The sequence below is a fragment of the Pogona vitticeps genome, chromosome 4, assembly GCF_051106095.1.
Source record: "Pogona vitticeps strain Pit_001003342236 chromosome 4, PviZW2.1, whole genome shotgun sequence".
Lineage (NCBI taxonomy): Eukaryota > Metazoa > Chordata > Lepidosauria > Squamata > Agamidae > Pogona > Pogona vitticeps.
Window position 1 is genome coordinate 186,238,272 of NC_135786.1, and position 13,175 is coordinate 186,251,446.

Here is a 13,175-nt window from a genome sequence, read left to right on the forward strand (position 1 = left end):
TAAGTCCCAAAAATACTACATGTAAGCTTGAAAAATAAGACATTGGCTGTGTACAGCAAGCAGTTACAAGTGTTTTATTGGAGGAGGTAGCTGTGTTAGTCTGTGCAAGCATATCAGGCACAATCCAAAGAAACAAAAAAGACAAAAACATGCAGCACCTTAAAGACTAACTATATTTTAAGGTAAGCTTTTGTGGACACATCCACTTTGCCGGACATATGGAAACAGAATGAAATGTTGAATGAAATATAATTTTCATGCATAGACCATTCTAAATAATTATTGTTTTATTGTAACTGATCTACTACCACCTATTGGATACTTAAAAGATTTTCTTAATCTTTTCTGTGCCTTGCATGCCTCCTAAACATAGTGCATAGGCACAGTACTGTGGTAAAGACAAGCTTGGTGTGATGTGACTCCATGATGGTAGCATTCAAAAGCAGTGAAATTCTTACTTCTGGCAAGGCACTTGTATATTCATGTTGAGCAATGCTTGAACAATTGACTATCTGCTAGTAGTTATTGGTTGCCCAGAAGTGGGAAGGAAATGTGCCCAGAGCCTATTGATCAAGATCTTTTCCTTTTGTTTCCTTTTGGCTCCTCTCATCTCATCTCCTCTCCTCTTCCCTTCCCTTCCCTCCCTTCTACATTTTTTATTCTTCTGTCATTAATTGTTTGGCTCACAGGCCAGTGGTACCCAGTTATATTTCTTGAACTACAGAGGTTCCTCAGGAGAGCAATATCTTGCTTACCCTATGTTGTTATTCATTTATGTAAAAACATTTCTGTACTGCATATGAGATTTAGCAGCAATTTCCCAACTCAATGGGACATCTGGAAAATCAATCAAATAAAAGCATGCCAAATAAAACTGAAAATGTAACAGAACAATAAAGCTTTGGCACAGTTTATAAAAAGCCTGGTAAACTGGGCAGTTATTCATAAGCCAATGATAAATGATGAATAGTTGCTGGTTTCTGAACTTTGATTTGCTGCAAAGCAACAAAGCAGGTTCCAGGTTGGGGTAGCTGTACAGTATTCTGTTCCTATTTCTTTTAACCCAACTATGCAAAGGAAGGTGTCATGTGGGGCTGAATTAGCTCATGGCTTTTTTACAGTAACCTAGGATAACTCAGCAGTTCTGGCTTTGCATTATGTACAAGTGTTGCATTATGTACAGCCGCCCCGAGTAGACATGGTCTAGAGGGGCGAGGTATAAATTTAATAAATAAATAAATAAATAAATAAATAAATAAGTAAATAAGTAAATAAGTAAATAAGTAAATAAGTGTTGTCAACATGTGCAGAGTCCTATTGCCAGAAGTGGAGTTAGGATGTATTACCTCACTATCTATGTGCAGTAAAAGCAGCCTAAGACACCCCACCCTATTTTTAAAACTTCTTTTCTTACTGAGAATGAATGAGTTGTCCATAACAAAACCATGAGTAACTGTCAGCCGGACCAATTTCAATCTTATTTACTACAGGTGTGTCATAACTGTTTGCCTATCACATTCTACTCCTGTCTAACCTCACAAAGCCCTACTGATAAGAGGAAAAAAACTAAGAAAGGCCAAATGGGTTTTTCTTCTTTTTTTCTTTTTCTTTCTGCCTTATTTATTGTTGGGTGATTTTTGCAGCTTTTATGCTGTTCATTCCCAAGTCTTCACAAACTCTACAGTTTCAGCTGAAATGTATTGTTTCTTTTCATTGGAAAAGAGGATTTTTTCACATAGACAAACTGCATGCTGTTTTCATGCATTCTAACTGCCTTTTTCAAATGCTGCTGTTATCTGATGGGAGGAAAGTGTCATTTTGTTTCTTTCTTTGTTTCCTAGCACAAAGTTTGCATTATTCCAGTGGAAAAGTTTTCACTGGAGTATGTGGAACCTCAACTATATTGCATAGCAACATATGGCCATTTAGCTGATTCAAGGTAAAACAATTTCTTACTTCTTCCTTTCCTCAAATTAAGGTTTTATGGTTTATCTATTTTCATTCTCTGACTCGGGGAATTGCAATGTACAAGGCCAATTATGCATTCCAAATTATGGGATATTATTCTCAGAAGTCAAGTTTTCTTCTCGGTAGAAATATGCCAGGTTACATCTAGAAATATGCAAGAAACCCGCCTACATTATTTTGCTGTACACCTAAGCAAAGAACCTCAAATTTATGTAAAATTATGATTGAGATGAAACGAGTGAGTCTTGCAACAAATGTTGCTGTGTGAATTGCAGTTTGCTACCACCCTGTCGTGCCCTTCCCCAGGATATGCCATTTCATTTCTCCCAATTTTCTGTCAACCTCCCCACAATATTCAACATGTTCTCTCACTGGGGTGCAGTTGTCACCAAGCTGTTTAGCATTTGCAAAGACAGCAAGAGTGAGAGGTCACTTGGGTCCCCCTTCCCTCCTCTTCCTATGCCTCGGCCAGATTAAAAGGCAAGGTGGGCCAGATGTGGCCTGTGGGCTGTAGTTTGGAGACCCTTGGTCTAGATCACTGGTTCTTAACCTTGAGTTACTCAGGAGTTTTGGACTGCAACTCCCAGAAGCCTTCACCACCAGCTGTGCTGACTGGGGTTTCTGGGAGTTGCAGTTCAAAAGCATCCGAGTAACAAAGAACCACTGGTCTAGATGAACGCTAGATCCTTTCCAACACTGTTCGTTGTTTGTTCATTTGTTCGTTCGTTCGTTCGTTCGTTCATTTGTTCATTCAATTTGTATTCCGCTCCCATTAGTATCACAGCACTACTCTGGGTGGGTTACAACATGTAAAATAGAAAACAAAAATAAAAATAGAGATTCATTTCACTAGAATTCTATGAATCTATGAAATCTTGGGTTTCACCCAAGCTTGCTGACACCTTATTCCTTCATATGGCTAGTGCCCTAAGGCTCCAAATTCAGATAATGAATGTATTATTAGTACACGTGTTGTTGTTACATGCCTTCAAGTCACATCTGAATCATCGGGTTTTTGTGGTACATGGTATGTTTAAGGAGTGGTTTTACCAGTTCCACCTCCTCCAGGGATTTTCCCTGGCCAAGTGGGGACTTGAGCCCAAGTTTCCTCAGTCCTAACCTGTCACTGTGTCTAGTACAACTCACTAGCTCTCTGCTAGTCCATATATGGTAACAGTTCTAGTTGTGTCTCAGATATTTACTTTGGCATCTTGTTTGTGTTCTTAAAACTACAAGTGCAATATGTGAATGTTTTGGAATCAAGCCATTTATTATTGCATTGATTTGCCTTTACTTTCTAGTACAGTATCTATGTAAGTGATCTAAATCTTTCTCCCTTTTCAAGTGCTTCATGCATTTCCTCACAGTATGAAATGCCTCCTTTTGCCATGGTTTTGGATGCTGTGAGGGATGGGAAGGTTGCAGCTGTGCCAAGAAATGTGACCTATCATGATTCACGGAGTCCTCCTTCACTTCCTGCTCACACAGCTAATGGACTGACTTTGACTTCTTCACAGGTGGTTGCATTTTGAATTAAATATTGCTCATGATTCAGTACAGAGTTGGGGAAATTCATGCCCATCAATATATAGCATTCATCTATCTGACATGCGGCTGAACTCTCAATTGAATTATAAGAGACTAGCCTCTTAACAAGAGTGATCACTTAATGCCAAAATTTGGAGAAGTTCTTTTCTGGACTACAGCTCCCAGAATCCTCCTGTTATAGTCCCAAAAGTAACTTTTCCAAGCCTTGGATTTAGTAACTAAGCTCTTGTTAAGGTATGGTTTCTTAAGTTCCCATTAATATTTGAATAACTGCTGCTTTGTGGTTCTTAATGTATTCTCTCTCTGATCAAGTTTAGCCATTTTATCAGGAGAAGTGAAAAGGGCAACAGGAAGGCATGATTTACACCCCATGATGCTGCATTTGTTCCATCACGTCCTAGGTGAAGAGTCATACATCCCCAGAATACGATGCCAGGTTGTCTTCTGATTTTAGGGATCTTAGGCAAAGTTATCCTCCACTTATTTTAGGGATTACCTGGTGGGTCCTGAATGTACCTGCTGACAGTAGCAATGCTGTAGCCAGCAACAGTTATAAATGGGTGCCAATGTATTAATTTTCCACAGTGCCCTGACTTTACATCAGAGGCATTATGGGAAATTAAAATGGCAAGCAGATTGTAAACTGGCATACCTGGTGTGAATGATTTTCTAGGGCAGGCATCACTGAGGCAGTACACTGGGGTCTCAGCAACTAGTCCATAGAATGCTATTGCTGGACTTACAGAGGTAGACGAGCTTTATTTGCAATGAAAGCTCATGCGGCTCTGTACAGAAATGCAGAAAATGCTAATCATGAGTGGTTTACTTTTCCTGTTTCTGACAAAATATGACTGCTAAAGTTACTGTCTCTTTCTAAGTTGCTTTTTTGGATGTTTCAGTGCATGCCACATGAAACACTCTATTTCTATTTCCTTTCAAGTTTTCTATTTCCTTACAGGCAATGTTTTTAATTTTGCCACTGTCGTGTCTCATTCACACAATGTTACTGCGGTGTGAGACAATAGTGCTTCTATCTTCTAACTGTCAAAAATCTATTACGGACAAAAGGACACAATAACTGTAGAATGGCTTCCTTTAGATTAGCACAAGGAGTCTTGTGTCTGAAAGCATCCTAAATCTAAAGAACAGCCAAAGAATTAATGAGGTTACAATTTCAAAGAACAGCTTGCCAGAGATTGTTCCATTAAAAGCCTGTTCAGCTTCATATGATGGGATATTCCCATGCACTTCTAGTTTAGAAGTAAATTATGAAAAAGTAGCGTGCAAAGATGGCATATGTACACAGCTTCATTGTTTACAGCAAATAGTTCAAGGGTCAAATTGTAATAAATCTCAAAACATTATATTTATATTGACAGAACCAAATCATTCTGAGTGGGAGAGTGATGCATTTGGGCAGATATGTATTTGTTGTACATTTTTACCAGCCAGAGAACCCAACATTTCCAGTGGATGTAACAGTGAAAGGAGGACAACACTGGTCTGGTAAGCTGGATTTTTCTTGCCTTAATGGGATTGCCTTTTTTAACTGACCATTTTGAGTCTGTGCAGATGAGACTTCATTTTGATCTTTCCTCTCCTTTAGGTTCCTATAATGCTTCATTTTGTCCACACATTTCTGGATGCCGAGGTCTAGTGATGGCAGAAAACCGAATTGAACTTGACATCACCGAACATGGTGTCTCAGTAACGCTGCAAATTCCAGAAGGGAAAACAGTAGTATTGGTAAATTTTGTTATATTAAAACCTATTCTGTCTTTAGACTGAAGAGGATTCCTTTCATCTGGATAGAAATAGTTTAGCTATAGTTAGTTTGTTCTAGTAACTAACTGTCTTGACTTACAGAATTCTCTACACAGGGAAGCTTGTCTGGCACCTATATTTTTTGCATTTTATGCACCAGGAAAAGAGCTGTTTATTTTTCCAGGCTTTTGACTTATGCTATATTTTCTGTATATTTCACTTATGCTATATTTCTGTTGTTGTTGTTGTTGTTTAACTGACATCTTTTATTATGGGTAGCTATATTTTGTATTAATCTTGGGTCATTGTTAATTGTCGTGGATATTTTTTTTAAATTTTACGGACATGATTGGATTAATACATGTGATATTTCTTTCTTCTTTACCATCAGTATGGACACAGCGTACACACCTTTTGTGCATGTGTAAATAAGATGAAAGTGTGTTTCAACACTTGTTCCTTGTATTTTCAGCTTTTTTAAAAAATTCAACGTCTGAAATAAATAGCTTCTTTTTCTTTTAAAGGAAAGTATCCTGGTTATTCCAGCAGATAGCTACAATTACATACTTCTTCACAAAGATACTGTGGACAAGTCAATTGATTTCATAAACCATTGTGGTGGAAATAATTTTTATATTAAGTAAGTTGCAGTATAAACCTATATGAATCTGTTTAAAAATAAACTCAATTGATTTCAATAGGATTTACTTCCAAGTTCATTTAGGATTTCAACCTTGGGCTCTTAATTTGCAACACCAAGTATTGCAATACTTGAGGATACCATTTTAATTTGTTCCCATCCTCTCTTGCACCACCCAAAATTTACTCTAGAGGGTTCCCCAACCATCCACCATGAATTTGGAGGAGTACAGGGCACTGCACAGTGGAGGGGGATGGCTCAAAATTAGTTTGCTGACAGATACTCCATCACTGAGCAAGACTTACGGTAGTTGGCACCCTATTATTTGTCAGCTGCTGTATATTTGTTTAGTGCTATTTTACAAATAATGGGTTCCTGCTGAAAGGGTGGTACAGTCTAAAAATAGACACAAGCGGAATTACAGTGGAAAGGAAGACAAACAGAGGTAGTATGAACAGGGAGAGGATGTGGAATTATTTCAAGGGTATGTGCTTCAGCAGAATGACGGTAGGCTTTGAGACCAGAAAGTTGTTCCCCTAATTCCTGGTAAAGGTCTGTCTTGATAAGGGATTTGAAGGGAGAGGTGGCAACACTTTATCTTGTGTATGGACACAATCAGGTTTGAACTGTTTTCCAGCAACTACATGAACTGGTAATTGTGAATCAGCCTAACCCTTTCCCATGGCCAGCCACACTGTTTTGGATCACTGGCGGGGGCAATTTTTTTTAACACAGGTAGGATCACTCCAGTTTAGTTTGATTTCTGATATGTATGTTCACCAGTACTGAATCAAAGCTGAGCTCATGGGTGTTTCCAACAATAATGCAGCATTATGTCACTTGGGCAGGAAGCCAATGAAGTAACATGTCATTTACCAATACACGAAAACAAAATCCAGCTTCGCTTGCCTCCTACAGAGAGGGTAACAGGAGAGGTACAGAGGGTGAACTTCTTTTTCCTTTTTCCTTACAATCCAGTGCTATGTCATTTGAATGGCATTGAACAATAAATGGGAAAAAATGCAGCTTTCCTCCATGGGGGCATGAAGGCTGAAAAGTAAAGAAAAACAGGCCAAATAGGGTCACTTTGAGGTGTGGTGTGGTGAATCACCTGATCCTTATGTGTGGATGGAAATATTATTTTAAATCTCAGACACATAACTTCACTGTCCAGTTGCTTCCAGAGGCATTCAGGGAGACCATTCCAAACAAAAGGGAAGGAAGGACAGAGGCATTTTGGAAAGCAGGATACCTTTGGGCAGCTCAAAATGGTACAGCTGGAAAAGTTGAGTTCATAAGGAAGTGTGTATCAGAAGAGGAGTGAAAGTGTGAAGGGCGCTGCCACCTGTGACTTTATTCAAAATATATTGGAGAAAGTATGCCACAGGCAGAAAGATTTTATTTCATTAAAAAAACCCACAGATTTTATTGAAGACAGTTCATAACGTTACATACATATAAATGAAGATAAAGTAAAAGCATTTCATTTTGAAATCCAGTTCAGAATAAAGCAGTTTAATATATCTATATACTATATGTTTCCTTTTACCAGCCCTGTGACTTCCTCAGAATTCTGTAGAAATTCAGCCAGGTCACTTGTGGCAGCTTACAACGATGGTGCACTGCCTTGCAATTGCCACAAGAATGGCGCCACCAGTCCTACTTGCAACCCTATGGGAGGGCAATGCAGCTGCAAACCAAACATCATTGGCCGCCGATGTAGCAGGTGCCAAACAGGCTATTATGGATTTCCATTTTGCAAACGTAAGTGCATTCACTAATAATTTCTAGAGAGGTCAGATATTGTATTACACTTACCTATTGTTTGGTTCTGTATTTGATTAAGTCTTTTAAAAGCATTTTCTTTAATATTGCATCACAGGCGTCTATGTAGAGCTTCTTAGTAAATGACAAAAGTCAATATTAGCATAGCTGTTTCATAAAAGAGAGCTTGTCTCTGATGGCAGAGCTAGGGCCAGGGGGTCAAATTCCCACTTTGCCTCTGAAGAGGAGAGTCAGCTGAGGTTACTTGGTGTTTGTCTGATGAACTGTGTGGATTTTGGGCAGGTTGCATGGTTCCATAGCGCCACCCAAAGGAGGAACTAGTAAATCATTTCTGGGTAATTTATACATACAAAAACCTGTGAGCCACTGTGAGATACAGGAAGCTGAACTAGATGGGCCCTTGGCCTGATCCTGCAGGGCTCTTCTTATGTTCTTATGTAATGCTAGAGCAGTCTTTCGGCGGTTTACAACATAATTCTGCCAACAACAATGTCCCTCAGTGAACTGGATGCTCATTTCACTGACCTCAGAAGTAGGCTGAATCAGCCTTGAGCCAGTTACCTGAATCAGTTGGGATTGAACTCAGGCTGTGAACTGAGGCAGTACTGCAGTTTAACCACTGTGCCACAGGGCATAAGTGTCTGAGTTTTTGTGAAAGCCCTAAGATTTGTTATCTGTTACCTAAGACTGTTTACACTAGAACAATGCATTAATTAAAGTGATAATGGGAGAGTCTGAATTATCCTGTCTCACCGTAAACCAATATTTGAATGAACTTTTTGCTCATGTTGTCTAGACCCCTTTCTCCTCCTCTTGTATGAGCCAACCAGAAAGTCTGCAGTTAACTGTTGTTTTCATACACAGTATATCACAGAAGTGAGTACACTCCCTCACGTTTCATGAATATTTTAGTATATCTTTTCATGTAACAACACTGAAGAAATGACACTTGGCTACAATGTAAAGCAGTGAGTCTACAGCTTGTATAACAGTATAAATGTGTTGCCCCCTCAAAATAATGCAACACACAGCTATTAATGTCTAAACTGCTGGCAACAAAAGTGAGCACACCCCTAAGCGACAATGTCCAAATTGGGCCCAAGTATCCGTTTCCCCTCCCTGATGTCATGAGACATGTTAGTTTCACAAGTCTCAGGTGTGAAGGGGGAACAGGTGTTATTGCTCTTACTCTCTCAGACTGGTCACTGGAAGTTCCACATAGCACCTCATGGTAATGAACTATCTGAGGATCTGAAAAAAAAAAGAATTGTTCCTCTACATAAAGATGTCCTACGCTATAAGAAGATTGCCAAAACCCTGAAACTGAGCTGCGGCACGGTGGCCAGGACCATAAAGCGGTTTAACAGGCCAGGTTCCACTCAGAACAGGCCTCGCCATGGTCGACCAAAGAAGTTAAGGGCCCCTGCTCAGCGTCATATCCAGAAGTGAGCTTTGGGAAATAGACATATTAGTGCTGTCAGCATTGCTGCAGAGGTTGAAGGGGTTGGGGGTCAGCCTGTCAATGCTCAGACTATATGCCACACACTGCATCAAATTGGTGTCCAGGGCTGTCATCCCAGAAGGAAGCCTCTACTAAAGATGATGCACAAGAAAGCCTGCATACGGTTTGCTGCAGACATGACTAAGGACATGGATTTCTGGAACCATGTCCTGTGGTCCAGTGAGACCAAGATAAACTTATTTGGTTCAGATGGTGTCAAGCATGTTTGGCAAAACCAGGTGGGGAGTACAAAGACAAGTGTGCCGTGCCTACAGTCAAACATGGTGGTGGGAGTGTCATGGTGTGGGGCTGCATGAGTGCTGCCAGCACTGGGGAGCTATAGTTCATTGAGGGAACCATGAATGCCAACATGTACTGTGACGTACTGAAGCAGAGCATGATCCCCTTCCTTCAGAGACTGGGCCGCAGGGGAGTATTCCAACACGATAACAACCACACACCTCCAAAATGACCACTGACTTGCTAAAGAAGCTGAGGGTAAAGGTGATGGACTGGCCAAGCATGTCTCCAGACCTAAACCCTATTGAGTATCTGTGGGGCCTCCTGAAACGGAAGGTGGAGGTGCGCAAGGTCTCTAGCATCCACCAGCTCTGAGATGTCGTCATGGAGGAGTGGAAGAGGACTCCAGTGGCAACCTGTGAAGCTCTGGTGAACTCTGTGCCCAGGAGGGTTAAGGCAGTGCTGGAATATAATGGTAGCCACACAAAATATTGACACTTTGTGCCTAATTTGGACATTGTCACTTGGGGGTGTATTCAGTGTTGCTGCCAGTGGTTTAGACATTAATGGCTGTGTGTTGTGTTATTTTGAGGGGACAGCACATTTACACTGTTATATAAGCTGTAGACTCACTGCTTTACATTGTAGCCAAGTGTCAATTCTTCAGTATTGTCACATGAAAAGATATACAGTACTAAAATATTTATGAAATGTGAGGGGGTGTACTACTGTGATATACTGTATACAGTTGTACTCTTTAAACACATAATTTAACAGTTAGGAGAGGTATAATTACTAATTACTAATTGTACTGATCACATATTAAATTTGTACAGTCAAGCCACAACATAAAGTTGGTAAGAGTCAAAGTAAGCTTTAGTAGATTTTTGACCTTTATTTAAACAAAACGTATTTACAGTGTTGTTTGTACATAAAATGGTTCTCCCAATCCCAGCATGCAGCTGTGGACGGCGCCTTTGTGATGATATCACTGGAAAATGTATTTGTCCTCCTCAAACTGTAAAGCCAAGATGTGAAGTGTGTGTGAGGCAACATTTCGGCTACCATCCCCTCACAGGCTGTGAGGGGTGCAACTGCTCAAGGAAAGGAGTAACAAATACAATGAATCCTGAATGTGATAAAGTTAATGGGCAATGCAGGTAAGTCCACAGTGTTAGACTGCATTTGGTCATTAAATGTTTGAACTTCTGCATTTTTTTCTTAAAAGGGTGGTAGTGGGGCAGGAAAACATGCAAGTTTCTTTAAAACACCTAGTTATTTTCTTGTAGTGTTTGATTAACTTGCAAAAAGTAGAATTTCCTAGCCACAATGAATACTTTCTGAAGAATAAAAATCTGGAACATCACATTTTAAAAGTGGATTTACAGATTGCCTGTGCCTAATGCAGGCACGTAACCAGCACCACAAAGCCTTTTGTCTGTTGGTCTAACCAGATGGCAATAAGGCTTGTGACAGTGAAGGTTAGCATGCTTTCCTGGGTACTTTTAGCCAGCCAGCAACCATTTGGTCAGCAGCTAGTCATTATATTTATTTATTTATTTATTTATTTATTTATTTATTTATTTAGTTAGTTAGTTAGTTAGTTAGTTAGTTAGTTAGTTAGTTAGTTCGTTCGTTCGTTCGTTCGTTCGTTCGTTCGTTCGTTCGTTCGTTTGTTCTTGCATTTTTATGCCACCTTTCTCCTAGTGAAGGGACTCGGTGTGACTTCACACATCATTCAAACAAACAAAATTAAAACAGAATACATGCAACATTAAAAACTGTTGAACATGATAATTTTAAAAGAGATATCTAAAATAATTTTTAAAAGGTAAAAGCATTAAAATATATTGAAAGACGATTAAAACAGTAGGTTGTCTAACTATATTAAAACTGGATGTTAAAAATGTGTCCAAAGAGAAAGGTTTTTGATTGTCACTGAAAGCACCAGGGCGGCTCTCCTCCCCTGATGGGGGAGGCATTCCATAAGCTGAGGCAAGCCACTCAGAAGGCCCTTTCTTAGTTCCTCATCAAATGTGCCTGTAAAGATAATGGGGCTGAGAGGAGAATCTGGAACAGTAGTTTCAATGGGAGTAAATAGATATTTAGTCCAGTTGCTTCTGCTAAAATGAATTTTTAGTTTTGCACAAGAGTGCTCTGTTCACTCATTGTTAGCAGTCATTATATACCCTAATAATAGTATTTGGGCTCTCAGCGAAACATTAAGTACATTGATTCTGAATGGGTTATATTGTTACAGAGATACAGTATTCAGTCTTTTCAAATAGACTGTAACTCAAAGTCCTAATTCAATGTGAAAATTTGTTTTAATTATCAAGATACATGTGCAGTGCACGTAGTGATAAGGCACACTGTGTCTCTCCCAAGTGTAGTCTTCTTATCTTATGTGTCTTATGTATATTTCAATTGGAACATGGAAATGTGTTAGATTTTGCATGCCTAGGAAAGTCATATGCACATCCTGCAATTAGGACATTCAACTTTAAGTTTATTTTGCCTACCTTAATAATTTCTTAAGGTCAAGCTACCTGTAGCCTTAGTGACTACAATGCCCATTGTGTTTTTCAAGAAGCAGTCACACAGAGAACTGGGCATTTTGCACAATACTTGTGCAAAACACACCCTGCTTACTCTCTAGTCACATAAGAAGCCTATTCATGGAACTGCTAGAGATATGTGGGGGAGATCATTTATGCTGAGTATCATATATGTGGTTGTGATATTCCCCCAAATAGCCAGACTAAGTTTTGGACTAAGGTTACCACATTACCATCAACATAGGTCTGTCATCAGGCTGTCATATGGCTCTTCAGGGGCATGGGTTCGGATCCCACCACTGCCACAACTTATGTTGCGCACCCCCAGTGTCCCTAATTTGTTTCCCTCAAACCCATGTGCACCTTTGGACACGACTTGCTTATTTCTCCTTCACCAACTGACACCAGTGGATCTTTATCCACACTTTACCAATAATGTTGCATAGACACGTGTTGTCAAATATAACTGATTATTTATTATTTGGTTGTTGAATCACACAGGTAGATTCATAGATGTTTTATTATGTTGCACTCATTAAACTTGGATATTAAACATGTTTATTTGTATTACTTCACATCAATCACTGTAATAAGATCTGATGACTGTCTATATATTTTATTATACTTCTATCCTTTAACTATCCTTTAACACATCAACCAACTACACCAACTTTCCAATCCCTCTCATAAACCTTCAAAACCTCCTCTCTCCTTCTCTCTCAGTCTCCCAACTCTCCCCCTGCCTCCGCCTGCCTGTCCTCTCATAGGCTCCAGCTCTAGAACTCCACATGATGGACAGATGGGACATAGGCACTCCGCCACAACCATCAACATAACTAAAGTGTCAGGCTGTGTCACATGGCACAAAATCCTTACAATATGGAACTATTACAATAATGTAATTCATATATTTCTAGTACTAGCTTGGAAATATGCAAACAAGCTATCTATTAAAGGCACGCAGGACAATGTGAATAATGTTGCCTTCCACTCATAAATTATTATGAGCAATCAATTGAACAAAGATACACATGGTATTTGCTGATGCCTGAGACACATTTCTTATTTACATAAACCAAGAGCCATACCTTCCCAAGAGTATAACACCGATTTAGAATAATGCATTTTAAGCATCCAAGATATGTTTGATTTCTAAGATTTTACCCGGCAC

At 39.5% G+C, this 13,175-nt stretch overlaps 1 protein-coding gene across 1 annotated transcript in view; it reads left to right on the top strand.

Annotated features, from left to right (window-relative positions):
- Positions 1-13,175, top strand: part of LAMA3 (laminin subunit alpha 3) — a 158,538-nt gene that overhangs the window by 72,138 nt on the left and 73,225 nt on the right. Inside the window, exons 28-34 of the mRNA XM_020785668.3 lie at positions 1,842-1,939; positions 3,314-3,485; positions 4,896-5,022; positions 5,123-5,262; positions 5,805-5,920; positions 7,473-7,684; positions 10,402-10,606. Coding sequence (XP_020641327.3) covers positions 1,842-1,939; positions 3,314-3,485; positions 4,896-5,022; positions 5,123-5,262; positions 5,805-5,920; positions 7,473-7,684; positions 10,402-10,606 — 1,070 coding nt within the window. The remainder of the gene's footprint in view (positions 1-1,841; positions 1,940-3,313; positions 3,486-4,895; positions 5,023-5,122; positions 5,263-5,804; positions 5,921-7,472; positions 7,685-10,401; positions 10,607-13,175) is intronic.